The sequence below is a fragment of the Mustela nigripes genome, chromosome 6 (assembly GCF_022355385.1).
Source record: "Mustela nigripes isolate SB6536 chromosome 6, MUSNIG.SB6536, whole genome shotgun sequence".
NCBI classification, from domain to species: domain Eukaryota; kingdom Metazoa; phylum Chordata; class Mammalia; order Carnivora; family Mustelidae; genus Mustela; species Mustela nigripes.
This window is the reverse complement of record NC_081562.1, coordinates 58,451,175-58,471,798: the sequence shown is the minus strand read 5'-3', so window position 1 is coordinate 58,471,798 and position 20,624 is coordinate 58,451,175. Positions and strand designations below refer to the sequence as shown.

Genomic DNA, 20,624 nt, shown 5'->3' with positions numbered 1-20,624 from the left:
CCTCCAACCAAAAATAACCAAGAGACAAATAATGAAGGGGGGAGCAGTAACGGGGTGGTAGGCGAAGGGGAGTGGAGGACTGGGAGGGACACAGAAAAGTGATTTCAGGAGTCCACACTGACCTTCCACTTCCTCCGTGCCAAGAATGAGGAATCGGTTTCCACAGAAAAGCCTTGGTTGCTGTTTCGGGGCAGGTTCTAATGATTTGAGGAAACACTTGCCTCCCCCTTTCATTCCATGGGTTGGAAACATGAGGCAGGAAGAAAGGACCAAGAAAAGGGGAAAATATGCAAGTAAATTCGTGACAAGTTTTCATATGGCTTCTCTTTAATCAAATATGTGTGTTTTAAGCCTCTTGTTCTCTTAGGTTACACAGCTAAAATTGCATGATATAGCAATGCCAGAGGAATGAGGCACAAGATTTGGTGAGCCTGTCTCGAGGCTCAGTGGTGACAGTCACACACAGCACATACCCCATTTTGCACAGTTGTATTGATGGATGGCAGAACACTAGCAGCTCTTGTTTTTACGAATGCAGGAAAATTGGCATCCTATCATGGAGTGCGGAGCTGCTGGCATTGTTGGTTTGTTTAAGCTCTAAAAACAATAACTTAAATGGACACTTTTGAGATCCTAATGTGAGAATTCACTAACCTTTTATGAAATTACATATGCAAAGGATATTCTTGTCAAGGGAACATTGCATATACATTAATCAGATGACTTTGGTGTGTGCTAAGTATGATATTTTGGTGATCTTTGCTGTACTTTGGTTGTTTTTACATATCTTATTGGCCCAAATATAGGAAAGTTGTTTTATGGGAAGTAATACTAATAAAAGTCTATTATTGAATATATTAGGAGTGTTTGTAGGCCTCCAGTGCTGAGTGGGTCAGTAGTCTCTGTTTCTAGCCCATCTAACTTCCTGGAGAGCACTAGGAATCTTACCCTCTGTTACTTCCCTGCCTCTTCCCTTCCCCCTCCTGTCCTCTCTTCAATATCTAACATCATTAGAAACCCTCCATTCACTTCTCCTCGGGCCTGCTTCATACCTTTCCGACTTTCTTCACCCACTGGCTGGCGAGTGGTAGTTTTTAAAGAAACAGCAGAGAAGAACCAGGATTTCTTCCCATACCGGTTTCCACAGGTGTGACTCATTTGCTGTGAAGACAGCTACAGTGATGGTGTGATTTTTGGTTGTTTTTGTTTGTTCTGTTTTTGAGTAATGATTTGATTTTAAAATGGTGTGTGTGTTATGTATTTTTATATTTTTCATCTCTGTGGAAATTGGGGAGGCATCTTCTAAAATCAGTGTTACCTTTATTTGGGCCAATTTAGGAATTAGAAGTAAATACTGTTCTAACCAAAGGACCAGATTACCAAAAGGCCTGTTAATTTTGAATATTAGCATAACTAAAATTGTGCTAGTGCTGTATCTAAATTTCACCTAAATTATAAGTCATTGTTCTGTATATTTGATTCTACTAAAAAACACCCAAACCAAAAAATAACCAAAAGCTGCCTTTTGGGAATTTGGAACTTGTTACAATGCAATAATCTATCACTTAAAATTATTTTGTTTAAAGTTTTAACTCTTCTGTGGAGTTTAATAGGGAATACACAAAGATACAGTTTTCTAATACCCTAACAATTGTGATTTAGAAATTACTGAAAGTTATTGTGTATTTTGACACATTCACCTTTCAGAAAGTGTTATGACTTAAAAAAATTAATAGCATTTAAAAATTACTTATTTATATTAAAACATAGTCCTTTTATCTGCTATTATCCTTTTTCTTAACAAACTACATAGAAGCAGCATAATTAAACATTACTTAATCTAGCATACTTTAAAACTAAGGAGTAAGTAATGCTTTATGTTATTGACATTTAAACTTCCAGTGTAATTAGAGGTTAATATTGATGGAAATTATAAAATAATCATAATCTTTTGACCTACCCTGGTCTTATGTGATTCCAAGTTCAGATTTTACTTTTTTTACATTTATTACTATTACTAATACTACTATTTGCTATTGATATATCTTTTGACTTCTTAATTTACATTTTGAATTTGAACAAATATGTAGAATATTTAAAAGATGACTTTTAATCATCATTGTATCATAAAAGATCAGAGGGTGTGCGCACACACAAATTATTATGAATTTGCAGGTGAGTTTACAAATAAATAGCCAGCAATGTCCTGTCAAGTATATTATGTTTCCTAGCCTAGGCTTTATAATTTTGCCATTTCAAATTAATGATTTGTCTTTATAGAAACAAAGGATGGAGTATGGTCCCCGACCAACTGACACTCCATCTGCTCCGTCACCTCCTCCAACACCGGCTCCTGTTCCTGTCCCGCTTCCTCCTTCCACTCCAGCACCTGTTTCTGTGCCAAAGATCCCGGCAAATGTCACTCGTCAGAACAGCAGTTCCAGCGACAGCGGTGGCAGCATCGTGCGAGATAACCAGAGACACAAACAACTTCCCGTGGACCGTAAGTTTCCGAGGGAGGCAACAATTTGCAGTTTCTCCCGTGAATGAGAAGCATCGCTAAGTAAAATATTGTTGGTTCTATGGGTACTAAACATTATTAAATATAAATACTGACCCTTTATACCTGCCCTCTACTTCATGGATTGCAAACACTTTCATCTAGTTTCTTGTCCTTCAGGTAATTCTAAGAAGCGGGAACTTCTCTTCACTGTTTCATTGTGTATATTCGTACACATATTCCAATCTATTGTGGTGGTTGAATATGGATTCTGGAGCTGAACATACTTGAGTTGGTAGAGTGAAACACCACTTAGCGCCACTGACCTTCAACAATTTAATAATCCTCTCTCCGCTTCCATTTTCGAACAGTGAGGGCAAATGATGGCCTCTTCTTCATAGCATGATTGTGAGGATTTAGTGAGGTATAGTACATATAAATCATTTAGATCAGTTGTTCTCTCCCAGAGATGGTCATACCGCCTTCCCGGAGGGAACATCCGGCATTGACTGGAGGAATGTTTTGTTCACAGCCAGGTGGATGCTGCTGGTATATCTAACAGGTAGAAGCCAGGGCTGTTTAGCAACATCCTACAAAGAACAGATCGGCCCCCCACAACAGAATTATCTGCTCCAAAATGTCAATGATGCTGAGGTTGAAAAACTTTGATTTTTGACCAATATGACCAATAATGAGCAGTTCAAATATTTGCTGCCATCATCATCGGAATCATCATCATGGTTTTCCTGCTCCTCTTCCTCATATTTGCGACACACACACACACACACACACACACACACACACACTCACTTAACACAATCAGCCTGCCAATACCAGTTTCAAATATTCCCTCCAAATTCAGGTTTTATTCGCTTTACACTTCAACTTCATATGTTCGTAACACTAAGTTTGATGTGTTACATAAATAATTTCTGTGAAAAACCAGATTTTAGAAAGCTGAAAGGACACTGTGGCAAACTTTGGATTATCCTTGTTTATACTGTTGAACAGCAGTGTAGGAAATTTGAAATTTGAAAGGAATTCTAAGACAATTTTTTTTATTTTATCTTCGAATTATGTTTGTATATATATTATAAAATTACCTTGCTTTACCTATCCTGGACATGTAAACATTCTTGGAAAATTAGAGCCAGGAAGATAACTTCTTCAATATGTATTTATGCACATGAACGTGCGGGTATGCTTATGTATAAAGCATCTCTTTTGGTCTTTCAATGTGGCGTCTCCTAGGGCTCAGTTCTGGGCTCTTCCCACCATATAAACTTACTTTTACTGTCAGTGATCAATCTATTTCCATCTCTTTTAATATTGTCCATATTGGTAGAGAAGGAATGACTCCCAAATTTGTCTTCTTATCAAATCTCATTTCTGCCATTCAAATACAAGTGTTGAACTATTATTTTTTTAAAGGTTCATTTATTATTTTAGTGGGGGGAGGGGTAGAGGAAGAGGGAAAGAAAATCTCCAGCAGACTCCCCCTGAGTGCAGAGCCTGAGGTGGGGGTTCACCTCCTGTCCCAGAGGTCATGACCTGAGCTGAAACCAAGAGTCAACTGCTCAATCCACTTAGCTACCCAGGCACCCCTGAACTATTAACTTTAAAGCTGACATTGGATGGTTAGATTCTAAAGTAAATACCGAATCTTTTACTTCCATTTTCATGTGACATTTTTTTCATCTCAATAAGTCATAACTGCATCTATTCAGTTGTGGTCATTTTTTGATAAATTTTTAATTTTTAAAAGAAGATATGTATATTAGTGTTTAGTTGTTCTAGAAATCCTGGCTAGATGCAATAAGCATTAGTCTACTTTTATACCTTATTTTCTTCTCCGAAATAGAGCTGATTTACCATCTTCTTATCCATATCCCAGCCTTGCCAAAAAGTAATGGAAAAGTGAAGCTTTAGAGAAATGATTAATTGTGCAGCAAAAACAACTGTGTGTGAGAGAATGTGTAAGTGTGTAGAAGTATGCTGTGCTACTAAATTTTCTTAAATGTTTGTGTATTTTTTTAAAAGATGTTTTTATTTTTTTCAAAGACATAGTTTTGAGATGAGAAAGTTCTGTAAATATTTTTATTGATTTCCCTAAGGAAAATTTCCCTCTCAGAAATGACTGTTCTTTTTTTCATTTTTACCACAAGTTTATAACATCTCCCTTCCTTGATACGTCAGCACAGTAATCTTTGACACTGCAGTACTCTTTCCAGGCCTAGATCAGAGTTCATAGGCATCTAGTCCCCGTTTGGAACAGTCTGTGGGTTGGGACAGTTTGTTCTTTGTCCTAGTCTGAGAAACTAAGAATAACCTAATGGGAAAGGGGCATAGTTTGAACACTTCAAAGATAGAGAACTCTCCTGATAATTGTGACTCATCATTTTTGAATCTGTTTTTCATAAGTAAAAGGGTAGCATTGGTATGTAAAATATATACATCTCTCCCTGAAGTAAATCTGTACTTGTTTCTTTGTTAACAATAAAAGTTTACATTTCCCTACACAAAGTTCCCTTTTAAAGATAACTCAGAAGCATAGTTTCATATTAACTAAATGTATTTCTTTTTATAAAATGCTTATTTTCATGATAGCTTTTTCCTGAGCAAGCACGTTTTTGGAGAACGGTTTTTCTAAATGAACATTGGGTCTTCTCAGTAGTCTTTTAAATGTACATTTGTCAATGGCCAGATTTCTCTCAAAATAAGCCTTTTAGACTTCCTACATTCTCTGCTTACTACCTAGACTTCTGGTAAAAATAAAATAGAAGGAATTGGAAAGTGATACTTACTCAAAAAAAAAAAAAAAAAAAAAGTGATACTCCAAAGAAAAGAGTTACCAAATAGCCTTAAAAGGGGAAAAAGGCAACATGCCTGTTTTTTAAAATGTTAACAGGTAGCAAGAGTAGAGAGAGAGAGAGACAGGCCTATTTAAGCTGGCTGCTTGGAGTCATGAGTCATATAAGCTATTCAAATTGGTTTATCACAGGATTCAAAAAGGTTCTCTTATCACTTTAGAAGATACCAATGCTTCAGGTATTTTGCATTTCTTCCACTTCCTTTGAAGTGTTAGTCCTTTTATTTGGGTTTAATCTTTTGTAATCAGAAGTGTTATTTCAGAAAGAGGTGTAAAGTCAGTTTGCTTTGTTATTGTGTGCTAGAACATTGGAAATGGAAACCAGAAGCCCAGAGCACAGCAGAGGAGGGTTTTTTACTCTTTGGAAAGTTATGCTGTGAACTAGAGGTGATCATGCAGGGTCTACGTTCATAGATAAGAAAATAAATCTTTTAGTGTGGTATACTCTGTCCATTTTACACCTTTGAGACATCCTCGTATTCTGTGTGGCAGTTTGAAGTGAATTAAAAAAGCGAACCAGTGGAATGCATGCTGTGTGTCACTTAAATGAGCCAGTCAGCAGCGTTCTCTCTCGTGCTCTCTCGCCCCTTCGCTCGTCCCCCCTCGCCCTTCATCTCTCCTCTTGCTGTCTTTTGACTTCGCCAGGTTACCTGAATATCTAAGGCTTTAAAAAAATTAGACTGAAAGAACTATTTGGTTATTTCACATTTTTATTTATTTCTCAAGGACACCAAACACTCTGAAATGTTCTCCCTGAAAAAGAAAAGAAGGGAGGAATGAAAAGAAAAAAGACAAAAAAGATCATGAAAGAGTTGTCACAAAAAGCTCCCTTAGTGGCCTGGTCATTGCCACTTGCCGAGCTAATTAGCTAACTGAATTACTATATCAGTTCTCTACTTAAAGATTATTTACAAATAATGTGTGTGTGCATATATATAATAAGTATATTATGTATGTAATTATATAGAATGTGTATGTGTATATATATATGTTTTAATACACAAGTACATTATTCTCTTTCCCCTACATTAATTTCTTCCCCATTTTTCTCATAAAGATATTTGTATATACATCTTTCCCATAAGCATAAAATGGGTTGGGGAAAGTGATAATGTATAAGTTGATCGAAGGTAGTTTCAGTGACTTTGATCGTAAAGCAGCCATGAACTGAAAGTCAGGAAATTGAGTTCTAACTAAATTCTGCTAAAACTGTGATTTCAACAGATCTCTTGTGGCCTCCATTTTCTTTGCTCTTTCTTTTAGGGGTTTGTATATGATGCTTTTCAAAGTCTCTCTCACTGAAAAACCTCAGCAGAATGCCTTAGTCATTCATTTATTCAGCGAATATTTATTGAGTCCCTACCCTGTTCTAGGTATTTCAGGTAAAGCAAACAAAGCAACCACAAATCTGTTTTCAGGTATAGGAGAGAGGTAGATGATTGAGTTGATAGGGAATATTATAAGTGGTTTTGGAGAAAAATAAAGCCATGTGGATTGGAAGTGCTGATGGGGAGGGAGTTGCAATTTTAAATGTGGAAATTCTAAAGGAGGGAAAGAGTGAGTAAAATGGATTCATAAGGGAAAAGCATTCTAGGTACAGGCCCTTAATTTTGAAGAGCACCAAGGAAGCCGTTAGCTAGAGCAGAGGTCTTCAAGAGCAGTAGAGTTACCTCAGAAAATGGTCATCTAAGGCCTTTTACTGGGAGTACTTTGTATTACTTGGAAAGGCTTAGAGCTGGAGAGTTGCATTATCTGACATACATTTTTAAAAGATCACGTTAGCTTTTCTATTGAATACAGAAGAGCAAGGGGTGCTGTGGTCAAGAGGAGAAGGAAGGCCACCTGTGACTAGGTTGGTGGTTCAGACAGAGCTCGTCACAGAAAAAATGGAGTAAAGTGGCTAGGTTTTTGCTATGTTTTGATGATAGGCCTAATAGAGTTTGCTGATGATTGGGTGTAACAGAGGCCAAAGAGGAGTCTAGCAGAGCTCCGTGGCATTTTGCCAGAGGAACTGAAGAAATGGAATTACCATCAACCGAGTTGGGAAATAATAGCATAAAAGCAAGCTTTAGGAAGTGGTTCAGATTTGGACACGTTCTGTTTGAGCTATCTAATAGACATCTGAATGAATATTATCAAGTAGAGGGTTGGTATATATGGGTCTAGAGTCCTGAGGAATGGTCTGGACTGGAGAAATAATTTGGGGAGTCATCAGCTTTTAAATGGCAGAGCGATCATTAATGGAGTGAGTGCTGGCAGAGGAGAGGTTCCAGGATTGTGCCCTTACTGGGCAGAAGAGAAGAATCAGAGAAGGATACTGAGAAGGAGAGGCCAGTGAGACAGGAAGAAAATCAGGTGAGTGTGGTGTCCTAGAGGCCACAGGAAGAAGGGATTTTAAGGAACGATCTTCTTCGTCGTTCGTTGCCAGTAGGTTAAATGAGATGGTAACTAGAAACTGACCATAGGAATTTAGCAAAATGTGGTGGAGGGATGGGGCCCAAGGCCCATTTTTTTAGCCATGAATTCAAGAGGAAATTGGAGAACAAGAATGGGAGTTAGTGAGTATAAACAGCTTTTCATGGAGTTTAACAAGAAGGGGAGCAGAGAAATGGGTAGTAGCTGAGAGGGACATGGGGTCTAGAAAGGGCTTACAGGGAAGAGGAAAGGTATCAAAATAATACAAAATGTGTTTGCATGCTGATGAAATGATTCAGTAAGAGAGGAAGATGGATAGCCTAGAGAAGTAGAGAAATTACTGTTGAAATATTTAAATGGACAGAGGAGATGGGAAATATGCACACGTAGAGGGGTAGGCTTTAGGAGTGTAGAAACCGTTGATCCATAATGTAGTAGGAAGGGAGGAAGAGGAGGGAGGCAGAGTGCGAGGGGAAAGTGCCAGTAGTCAAGGAGAACCACTGAGGGAACGTAATGGAGGTTCTCTTCTAACTTCTTTATTTTGTTGGACATTAGGAAAGTGAGATCATCAGTTCCAGGTGGGAACTGGGGAATGAGTGTTGGAGGTTTGCAGACAAAGAAGAGAGTACATGCACATCTAACAGTGGGCAGCAACGTGGCCTAGGGCTGATTCTCAACCTGAATCTTGTGGACACGGGGCGGTGTAATACTCTGTGGTAGGAGACTGGCGTGTACCTCATAGAATGTTTTATGCAGCCCTGGCCTCTCCCCACGACATGATAGTTGAGTCCTTTCTCCTCCTCCCCTCTACTTGTACCATCCAAAAGTGTGTCCAGCCATTGGCAGATGTCCCTGGGGTCAAAATTACCCCCACTTGTTACCATGGACCTAAGGAAATGCAGTCTGATTGTCAGGAAACAGCAGCCTGGTTGAGGTTCATATTCATGAATTTAACATGAGATCATTCAGCATTGTTGTGTTATACTCACTGTGCAGGTGCAGGCACAGAATAAGTAGAAAGTTCGATTTAACAAGGGTTGGCATTTTGCCAGGTGAGTACAATGAAGACAGCAGAGAAGAGCCAAGGAGTGATTTTAATAATTGACCATGGAATTTGTTCTGGGTGAGGATGACCATGAGGAAAGATGGTAGGAACACTAGATTATAAGTTCTTTTGGGGTCAAAGGATTTGGGGCATTGGGGTTCTAGCAAGTGTGACACATGCTACGGGTTTTCGAAAATAACCTACCCCATGCTGATGTGCAGGAAGGAAATCTCAGATGGAGGAAGTGCAGGACGAGCTCATCCACAGACTGACCATCGGTCGGAGCGCCGCCCAGAAGAAGTTCCACGTGCCACGGCAGAATGTGCCAGTTGTCAATATCACGTATGACTCCACACCAGAAGATGTGAAGACATGGTTACAGTCGAAGGGGTTCAGCCCTGTGTAAGTCTCTCTAGGAAGACTTTGCGTTTCTGTATGTAACATATGCCTTACTTTCAGTGTGGTGGCTAAGATGTCACACATGACTCTTTAAAAATTTGGGGAGCCCAGACTGCATTTGTTCCATGCTCAGGAAATAACTATACATATTTGTAGCTTAAAAAAAAATGGAATCAGTTGTAACTATAATTTGGTGTTACTCTGTTTTCTAGTTAATAATGACTACATACTGGTGGTTCCTGAAGCAAACCATCAGGAGCTTTGAAGCGGTAGCGTTCTTTCCCCCTCATCTGGTCACTCAGGGTAGAACTAAGGTGTTAGCTGGACTCCCCAGATATTAGAGGGCATAGAGCAGAATGTTCTGCTGCAGGATATAGATTCTCAACCAAATAAAAAACAGATAAATTACCTATTATATATTATAATGTAATAGAGCTTTTCCCTTAGTAAGCCCAGTGTTGGGTAAGCCCAACAATTCAATTTATCTATAATCTAAAAATCTGAAAATACTTTACGTGTATTTGATACAAGGAACTATTTCAATCATACATATTTAAGAGAATTTTATAAACTTCATATACCCACATGACTGAAAAATGAGATATATTGATTAGTCAGTTGCCTGGTTAGAAAGTTATGTGTTCCCCCTATGAAACACCATATTTCAGGGAATTGGTACTCCACAATAATGATACTAAGTACAATTGGCTCCTTTTTGATCCTTCATAATCATCTTCTATAGCCTCAGGGTCCTCATCATGAAAGTCCTTTGTCACTGCTCTGAATAAGTACTGTAGTACCATTTTATAAGAGTTTTGTTATTTGGAACACTTAGAAAAGAGAGGTTATGGCAGGACCAGAATCTTTCTTCCTTTGTTTTATATATATAAATATAAATTTTTAAATTTTATATATAAATATATATACTTTATTATTTTATATATAAATATATATAAAACAAAAGAAGAAAGTCAATTAATTAATTTATTATTTATTTATTATTTAAGTTATTTATTTATTTAACTTTTATTTTGAGAGAAAGAGCATGAGCTGGGGGTGGGGAGGGGCAGAGGCAGGTTCAGTGCCCAGTGCAGAGCCCGATGCTGGACTCAGTCCCCTGACCCCGAGATACTGACTCGAGCCAAAATCAAGAGCAGGACGCTTAACTGGCTGAGCCACCTAGGCACCCCTATCTAGATAATATTTTTAATGTTGTATTTCTCTTTCTTTCTCCTGTGCTTTTCAGGACTGTCAATAGTCTTGGAGTATTAAACGGTGCACAACTTTTCTCTCTCAACAAAGAGGAATTGAGGACAGTCTGCCCTGAAGGGTCCAGAGTCTTTAGCCAAATCACTGTACAAAAAGCTGCATTAGAGGTATGACTTGTCAACCTAAGTTGGTGTTTGCATTAATTAAGAGTGTGCACTGCAAATTGAAAGCTCTGAAATCAGCTGTTTATGTCCATAGTTGTCAATTTCCCTTTCATACAGAGCTGAATTAAATTTGACTCCACTTTTGTAATTGATCACAGGAGACCATCCATGACCATTTGCAGTAGATTAATTTATCATAAATGTTCCTGTAACATGAAGCTTGGAGCATATGCTTTTGGGCATTTAATGAAAAGCCTAATGTTCTCATTTTATATGCATTAACTACTTCTGTAGAAATTTAAATTTTGACACAGTAATGGACATTCACTTCTGAATAAGTAAATGCCTTAAGAGGTCAGAATTTTTGCCTGTTCTTAATATTTAGTTTGGAGATTCTTGTAGGCCAGTGGCTATAAGGTCTTAAAACCCTGGCTGTGGGTCTTAGGTCTTGTTATATATCTAAATAATCAGAGAGAAAATATTAGGTAATATTCATTGAAAAGAGAGTGCTGAAGAATAAATATTTAGTCATAATTGTCGGTGGGAGAGGAGGAGAGGAAATGTTTTCTAGATGGAATATCCTTAAGCTTCCTCCTCCTACTCTTCTTAAAATGGGCTCTGTAAGGATAGTAGTTTCACTGTTATATCTCATAGCTCTTAATAGCTTTCATGATACTTCCACTCAACTGAAAGAATATTGGCTTTGGTGTAAAATTGATACGTAATTTCCCCTAGCCAGTATATCCTCTAAATTCAACAGTGAAATAACTCACAGTGAAATAGCTTCATGCATGCAACCTTGTAACCACTGTCAGAAGAAAGTTTATTTCCTTGGAAATTTGTCCTATAACATTGATCTTGGGAGTTCTATATTAGGTGGATCTTGGGCGTGTCTGGATCAGGCTTTCCATATACTGAATATGAGTAAGGATTGTATCTTTTCTAAGACAGTTTTTTTTTTAAACCATTATACATTTTAACTTTATTGAGAGTATATAAATTTCCTTCTCAAGGGTATGAGAGAAAGTTCCAAAGCTCCTGAATTCCTTTGTGTCAGATTGCATATAATTTGCCCTCAGCTCCCACTTCCTCTTGGTCTCTTCCTTCATTTGCTCTGGATATGAACCAGGGTTCTTTATCTTCCTCAACTGCCCTCCCACCACACCCTTCTCTTGCATCTAGTCCATCTTTTAGATGACTCATCTGGCTTGCCAGAAACTTCCACCGATGAGAGCAGAATAATCAGGGTGCACGGGCTTAGTAGGTAGAGTGTGGCAAGGAGAAAAGCTAACATGAGGTCAGAGGGTCAGAGCCTTCCTGTATTCTGGAAGGAGCTTGCTGTACCCTGAGCCGTCTTTGAGCTTAATTTAGAATCCCCTAAGGGTAGATGAGTATCTTGCTCAACTTCAGAAGGTTCTTTGATAACTTGCCATCATATTATGCTTATTGTACACATATCATATTTCTCCCAGGAAATCTGGAGCATTCCATATACATTATTGATTTATTTTTATCATGGCCGGTGAAAGGCATGGTGAATGAATTGCCTTAAGACACAATTCATAAATGAAAAGCGATTACTGTGATGTATTAGTGAAGTCCAGAAGCATCACTTTATAGGAAGGGCAGCCTTCTTCTCCCCAAGAGATAGTTGGAGAAAAACAAAGGACTCTTATCCTGACCCATTTCATCACATGACCCTCAACCTGCACAATCCCATAACCGTCTTGTCTGAACCATGTCTATTTTTCAGGATAATAGTGGCAGCTCCGAGTTGCAAGAGATCATGCGAAGACGGCAGGAGAAAATCAGTGCCGCGGCCAGTGATTCAGGAGTGGAGTCTTTTGATGAGGGGAGCAGTCACTAATTTGTCTTTAAACTCCATTTAAATCTGTGGCATTATTCCAATGTGCTTTGTTTTAAGAAGCCATGAAGGGAATGTCAGATTCTTATTTCTCGGAATCCCTAAGTTATGGCCATAAAGAAACAATGCAAACATAAAGTAAGCAGAGGCCCATTATTTTTATTAAAACTGAATAATTTAAATAGATGTTTTGCCCTCGGGGAAGATTTTTGCCTGCTTTACCAAGGTGAGGGTTCTTTTATTGGATTAATTATTTCAACCCCTATCACAGTATGTAAGCAGGCACCTTCTGACAGTGGTGAATTTATTTACTGCAGCAAAACAAAGGTATTTCCCGTGATTTAAAATCTAAATAATTTAAGTTTTCCCCATGACCCTGGTGTCTGTCATTCAGAGCATAGCTTACTTTAGAGTAGCCTCTGCTTACTGAGGTCTCTTCTTTGACATACTCAATGATAGAATATTTAGATTTATTTAAAGTTCTTCATGCCAACCGTTTTTGTTTTTGTTTTTGTTTTTTAAATCAAAACATTTAATGAACTGTAGAATACAACAAGGCCTTGGACATGCAAATACAGATTTATGGAGCATTTCCAAGACAAGTCACTTGTCATGGCTCTGTTGATCACAATTCCTTGTATGGCCTGTATTTTGATTTAGTTTATGTTCCGCTTATTATCTATACTGTGTTCTTATATATGAGAAAGCACAAGTGGAAGAGAGGTCAGATGCAGTCAAAATGCGTCCCAGAAGGTAGCCCGCATTGGTGTGCGTTACAGTGTTTTCCTTAATGAAGGCCTCAGTTCTGAATATTGATAAGAGTAGTTAAATGGATATTGGGGCCACTTCATGTGTTTATCTGTGTCAAGTTTTTCTGGTAATAAGAAACACTTAATTTACACATATTTTAATCCTGTGAAAGATTCTAGATAGAGAAAAGAAAGATACTTAACCTTCAACAAATGTTATTTTTGGAAACACAATTTTTGTCATTAAATGTTATATTATTTCACATATATAAAACAGATGTTATGTAAGAATGTTGTATATTTTAACATAAATCCATTTAGAGAGATTATCTAGATTCATTAATTTTCATAGTGCCTTTTTCACATGAGTCAGCTGGAAAGTCTGCAATAAACAGTATTTGCTGTATGGTAATAAATGGCTTCTGTCTTATTGGCAAAAGAGATGTTTTGGTATGTAGACTATGGACCAGGGTTGTGCGGAATGGGGAAAAACAGAGGCCCACTGTTTATTTTTTATTTATTTTTTTTAACTGATTTCTAGTACTGTTCAGCATCTAGTAAGAGCTGGTCTCAGGGTAAAAACAAATGTATGACAGCACTTAGGATTACTAAGTGCTTCCACAGAAATGCTTCCTTAGGTATCTATAGTAACTGTGTGAGCTATATTTTATAGACAAGGAAACGACCTCCTAGGGTCTCATTCCCCCCCAAATTATGAGAGATAGGGAATTGCTAATCTTCCCTAAAACGATGCCCCTCGGACAAAGTGAAACAAACACGAGAATGATGAAGGTCATTCTAGATCTTTTCCATGCCCTAAGCACTTGACACGCATTTATAACTTAGCCTTTACTGAAAGTCTCTGAAAATGTAGGGATAAGACTCGAGAAAATAGAAGAGTTAAAATAGCCTGAATGAAATGTGACATATATGATATTAAAAGAATTGATGTAATTTATAAAGATGTCATTATGCTATGAAATTCCAATGGAAAATAGCACAGTGGTGGCGATGACAGAAAGCAATTGCTTCCTTCAGGGCTGTGGGGACAAAGGGAAGAGATGGGATTCTCAGAATTTAGAATCTCGAGGGAGAGGTACTGCGGAGTTCGGATCCAGACATCTGGGGAGTTTGGTCCCTGGTACCTGTAGAAGAAAGACCCCAGAGCTGGTAAAGAAACCTCTGAGAAGGAGGCATGGCCTTCCTAGTACTGTGACCTCAGGAATTCAGCGAAGGATACAGACAGACCTCAGGAGACCATGCCAGCCAGCTGGTTTTCAGACTTCTGTGAGGTCGTGAGGAGGCTGCTCTGGGGAGGGCCGGAAAACACAAACTGGTAACTGGAGCCTACTGGGGGTCAGCTGCTACTTATGGAGTGAAGAACTATTATTCGGGTGATGATAATACGAGCCGGAAGTATGACCGAAGGGAGCAGGTGCCTTGTTCCCCTCTAGCTTCCCATCTCCCCACAGCATACTCTTTGGGCAGAATCTGTTGGGAACACACCTGACGAAGCTCCAGATCACAAAGCTGAGAATAGAAGGATGGATTTGAAAAAGCTCAGTAACCAACCCATTTTAATTCTGGCTAGTCTGTATACTTTAACTTTTCTACGCGTCTTTGAGATTCCATACAGTCCTCTTTAAAACTTCATACTTTGGCCTAACAAGAGGTAATCATCCTTCTCTGTTATTTAAATGGCATTTAATAGACTTGGTTAAAAAGGCAAAAAACAAAACAAAACAAAAATGCTGAGATATCAGAGAGGTAGTCAGGATAGGAAGCAGCCTCCTTCTCTCGGGCTAGGGGAGCAAAGGGATGGTTTGGGTTTATCAGCGTGTTAAAAGCCTGGGGGGAAGGACCCTAGAAAGCTTGGACCCAGAACCCTGGGGGAAGTGCTGGTGTTGGTGCTGGTGTCTCAGGAGCACAAAGGAGAGATGCCCTGAGGAGCGGGAACAGAAAGCTTTGAGGAGAGGATTCTGGACCGTTGATGCTAGTATCTCTGAGAGGGTGTCCTGTTGCTGGTTCTGAAAATGTAGGGGGGCTGGAAACTAGAAACTAGAATCACTTGCTACTCAAATAATTGCTGCTGCCAAAGTTGAGAGCTCTTCACTGGTGTAAGTGAAGCTTACTGGTGTAAGTGAAGTGTAAGTAAGCTCTTCTCTGATGATGGCATAACCTTTGTGTAATTTTCTTCTTGTTTCTTGGGATTATGGGATTACAGTTTTTATTAAACTAGGCAAAATGTTGAGCAATTATTACCTCTTTTGGTCCTCCCTGCCTTTCTACCATTGAAAGTGTCCAATTGCATGTGTACTAGGCCATCTAAATTTTCCCCAAGTTCATTAATGCTCTGTTAATTCTTCGCCCAGTCCTCTTTCTCTGTGTTTCATTCTGGGTGGTTTCTGTTGCTGTCTTCAGGTTCACTACTCTTGTCTTCTAGAATTTCTAGTCTGCTTTTAGTCTCTTTCATCTCAGACGTTAGAGTTTTCATCTCTAAAAGTTTGATTTGATACCTTAAAAACCTTCCATGTCTCAATTTGTTCAATAATTCTTTATCAATCAGAGAAAACAGTTAAAATGATGTCTTAATATTCTTGTTTATGAATTTTATCATCTTGATAATGAGTAGGTTATTTTTTATTTTTATTTTTTCTGTATTATGGGTCTTGTTTTTTTGCTTCTTTGTATGCCTAGGGGTTTTTAATTGGATGAAAGACATTGTAAGTTTTACCTTGTTGAATACTTTTGTATTCTTATAAATATCTCGTGCTCTGTTAGGGGATGCTGTTAAGTTACTTGAGAGGAGTCTGATTCTTTCTGACCTTGTCTCTATTAGTGGAACTTGAATAGCATTTGCATTAAACCTAATTTTATCTCACTATTGAGACACAACCATTTTGAGTACTGTTCCATGAATTAGGATGTTTTCTGCGCTAGCTGATGGTAATAAGAACTATTCCTGGTTCTGTGTGATCTCTGACAGTTGTTCCTCCAAGCCTTTAGGGCTTTCTTTCTTTAGCCTTGGGCCATTTTCTCATACACTTGTTCAGATACACACTCAACATAAGACTCTGGGGAGCCTACAAAGATCTCCAGAGCTCTCCCTGCAGCTTTCTCCTGTCGTTCCTCTGTGCTGTGAACTTTAGCCCCTTGGTCCTTGCTATACTGTAAGCTTTGTGTTTTCAACTCAGAGGGTCTGCTTAACTCCACGTGGGCTCTCCCTCCCTGCACTGCAGGTTGGACGCAATCTCTAGGCAGAAAGCTGAGCAATTAGAGGAATTTTTCATTTGATTTTCCTCTTTAAATGATCACGGTCATTCAGTGCCCAGTGTCTAATATTTTGAAACTGTTCTTTCATGAATTTCATACATTTGTTTTTTAATTGTCTCAGGTTTAAATCCAGGTTCTCTGAGTCCATCTGGGCCCAAACTTGGCATCACCTTGCTTTTTAAATTACACATTTCACGGAATACAGAAATCTAGGTTGCCAGTTTTTATTCTAGAGCTTTAAAAGTGTTATTCCACTGACTTTTGGCTTCTGATCAGTCAGTCAGTCATCATTCTTGCTTTTCCTTCTGACTGTTTTCAAGAGTTTTTTTTTCCAGTGTCTTTCATTTTCAGCAGCTTGATTATAAAGCTGATAGATGTAGTTTTCTTGGTATTTATCCTGTGTGGGATTTAATGATTGAGTCCTGGTTTCCCATTACTGAAGCCCATATTCCTCCTAATACCTTTTTCTCCTTTCTCTTCTTCTCCTTGGCCTCCTATTATATGTAGGGTAGACCACTTGATATCATCCCAAAGATCTCAGAATCTCTTAATTTTAAACAAAATTTTCCCATTCTTTAGATTGGGAAATTTGTTATTATATATTCAGGTATATATTCACTGGCTCTCCTACCCCTACCCTTGTGATCTTTTTTGCAATACGCTGTTAATACAACAAAATTTTTTTTCAGTTATTGTATTTTATTCTAGGATTTACATTTCATACTTTTATTTAGCTTTCATTTCTCTGCCAAGACTATTCACTCATTAAAATACTTGTTTTATTACTATAACACGTAAAACTTGCTTTATAATCTAACATTGGGGCCATCTCAAGCTCAGTTTCTATTGATTGCTTTTTTTCTCCCTCCCCACCCTGTGAGTTCTAGTTTGCTCTTTCTTTGCATGTGTAGTAATTTTTTATTATATACTTGGCATTGTAGAGATGTCTCTGATACTCTAGAATGTGTTTTCTGTCTTTGAAGAATATTTATTCTTGTTCCTACCAAGCAGTTCTGCACTGGCTGATGACTTTGACTTTGTATGGCTTTGGTTTTATACTTTGCTAGAATGGTCATGATGGCTCGAGTTGCTTCACAAGGTCTTCTGACTTGATGGGACTTTATCTAAAAACTCTGTCTTCTGCATATCTGGCCAGGGCTTAATTTTCGGCTTTGTCTGCATCTGTCAAGAGTAGTTTTTACTGTGGAGTCCTTACTTCTAAGGGATTTTCTTTTGGGGTTGAATTTCCAGGTTATTTTTTTTTATCTCAGATGGATTCCCAAAGTATTAGAAGTTGTTAAACAGGTCTCTTCACTTTTACTGGGCTGGACCTCTCGTGTCCTCCAACATTGCTACTTCTGGTTGCTTTCCTGGACTCCCAACCTTGTAGCGGCCACTCTCAGCTACACACTGGGTGACGTTGTCCTGTGCAAACCGGTGCCTACTCTCTGGTGCTCTTCTTTAGAAATTCTAGCCACTTCTAGTGCCCTGACTCTGGTCTTTGCCTCCTCATTTTGGTAGGACTAACGAGCTCTGCTTGGAGCTACCTTGCTATACTGCAGTTGGGGAATTATCCCTGAAGAGCCAGTGAGTTTTCTTGTCCCAATGATTGTACTTATACAATGATTGTACTTGTACTGCTTATAAAAGGTGAGCCGTAAATTTTCTCTTTATCTCTCTTCTACTTAATAGGCACTGAGTCACAGGAAATAAATGAGAGAGATATCCTAGTTACTTAAAACTCTTTCTTTCGTATTTTTCTCTAAGAAAATATATAGAAAATTGAGATTCATTTGTTTTCTAAAAATAGATTTATGGAGGCTGCCCTAGGGGTTATGTAGAGATCTCTCTGGGGCTGGGTGTGCTCACTTTCAGCTCAATGCCTACACTAAAGACTGGTATAGGATTAGAAAGTCCAGACTCAACAAAGGTGTTTCTATAGAGACTGATTGTTTCTAAGCAGGAGAAGACACTGTTCATTCAATAAACATGTATTGTCTACTTAAAAAATTATATATGGAGGAGAACCCTAGATGCAGACTCTGGCCTCAGGAAACATAAAATCAAAAGGACTGTGCAGCTTGCATTATTTATCCCAGGAGCTAGTCTTACTGATCTCCTGGGGGCTAATGTACACCCTAAAACCAGCAGTTGGGGGGGGTTCCTAGAGGCTGTGATTTTCTGCTGTGACATTAAGTTTTTCCCAAAGGACATGCTTCTGAGTTAGTGTAGTCAGAGATCTTGGTAGAGTTATGTAAGGGGCCCCTAGGAATAATGTGGGAGGGGCAGGCAGATACCATTCTACCCTCCTTCTCTGGGGACTTCTTTTCGTTATTTAAAACAAAACAAAATTTAAAAAACAAAAAGCTGCAGTTGTTATAGGCAACACCCATAGAAAGGTAGTATTTCCAGCAAGTCCTGGGTCCCAGACAGAAATGGCAGTCTAGGCTCATATCTTTCCCCTCTTCACCCATTCTCTCTCCACCATCTTGTTTCCTCCTCTTGGCTACAGGCCTCTACAGGATCTACTCCCAAAATCTCCTTTCCTGGCCCCTTTGTTCCTTTCTGTTCTCGGAGTAGAGGACAGGAAAGAGGCTGAAGCAGCTGGTGTTCGGAACTCAGTGTTGTGGGAAGCTCTCAGGGTTTTGGTGGAGAAGGAGCATAGTTACCAGGCAAAGAGTATCTTCCAGTATCCAAATATTTGGGTTTACCTCATCAAATTTATAAAAGAAAGGTGATAAAATAAGCCGCTAGTAAAAATCTGATAAGCTAAAAGGAATTACTAAAAACTACATTGGGTAGTGTCTAATCTGAACTGGGGAAAGATATGGCCATCAAAGATATGGCCATCAATTGCTCTGAGAGGACTAAAGTCCTAAATCTGGATTTCTGTATCAAAGGGGATATTTTAATAGCTGAGGTGTTTCCTGAAGAGCCTCCTGAAGGTTTTCCTGAAGGCATACCGCCTTTGCTTTGGTGTGGGGACCGGGTGGGCAATGAGTCAGGGCTCCTGCCGGGCCCAGATGGTCCTGGTCCAGGCTGGTCTCATGGGCTCTTTCCTTCCTGAGTTGTAGTCCCAGGCTCTTGGCCCAAATTCCTGCTTCTTTTCTTATCCCTGAAGCCTGGCTGTGGAGTAAAACATAATTTGTCCTACTTTAGTTACTCCTATCATCCCCCCCAAATGAACACAGTCTCTTTCAGTTAATGGGAAAACAAGGAATAATATATTCACATGATGAGAAATTACTATCTGTACCTGGTCCTGCTTTAAAGTTTTTTACTTTAAGCTGATATCATATGCTAAGGCTTTCTTTTCTGCCTCCTATCTAGCCTAAAGGAAGGGGAAAAAGAACTGAAAGAACTGAACTCAGTATTCTAAGATCTTTCACATTTAACCCCACTTTACAGATGGGAAAATTGAGACTCATACATGAGTTAAGTAGCATGTACAAAGTCACACAATATGTAGAAAAGCTAAATTTGGATTCAACTCTCTTAGACTTATGTAGAGCCTGCAAATCTTTACTCAGATACCATAGGTCAGTATACAAAAAAATTTAAGCATATGAAGCATCTTTTCAAAACCTGAAATTTTATGTAGTGTACCACCGTATCAAACATAAAATCAGAGTTTCTCTCACCGAAGCTGCAGAGAGGAGATTTGCAGCCTCCTTTGGAAATCACTGGCCCAGATCCCATAGATTACCTCCCCTGCAAAGACCCTTGCAGGTGAACTTGAAGGGGGATTGGAAGCTGATCATCCCATGGCCACAACTAGACTTGGTCTCAGCAGTCATTTACATCTTTGGGAAATTTCAGGTGGCTGACTTCCCCTCCAAAACAGCACTTTATTTAGACAGGAAAATAGCCTTTGGACATCCTTTCTTAGTTTGTTTGTTTTTTTAAGATTTTATTTGTTTATTTGAGAGAGAATGAGTGATGGAGAGGGGGAGAGAGAGAGACAGACAGAGAGAGTGTGAGAAGCAGACATCCAGCTGGGCCGGGAGCCTGATGTCTTGGGATTCTGACCTGAGCCGAAGGCTTAACCGACTGAACCACTCAGGCGCCCCCTCTTAGGCTCATATTATGCTTTGAAGTAGAAATTATAAAAGATGCCAATAAATTGACAAATATTAG

General features: G+C 38.8%; 1 protein-coding gene across 7 annotated transcripts in view; it reads left to right on the top strand.

Moving 5' to 3' along the window:
- EPS8 (epidermal growth factor receptor pathway substrate 8) overlaps positions 1 to 13,630 on the top strand; it is a 180,608-nt gene extending 166,978 nt beyond the window's left edge. For all 7 annotated transcript variants that reach the window (XM_059402667.1, XM_059402668.1, XM_059402665.1 and 4 more), the window contains 4 exons: positions 2,281 to 2,503; positions 9,051 to 9,231; positions 10,475 to 10,604; positions 12,355 to 13,630. In XM_059402667.1, coding sequence (XP_059258650.1) covers positions 2,281 to 2,503; positions 9,051 to 9,231; positions 10,475 to 10,604; positions 12,355 to 12,468 — 648 coding nt within the window. In that variant the 3' untranslated portion in view covers positions 12,469 to 13,630. The remainder of the gene's footprint in view (positions 1 to 2,280; positions 2,504 to 9,050; positions 9,232 to 10,474; positions 10,605 to 12,354) is intronic.
- The last annotated feature ends 6,994 nt before the right edge of the window (positions 13,631 to 20,624 follow it).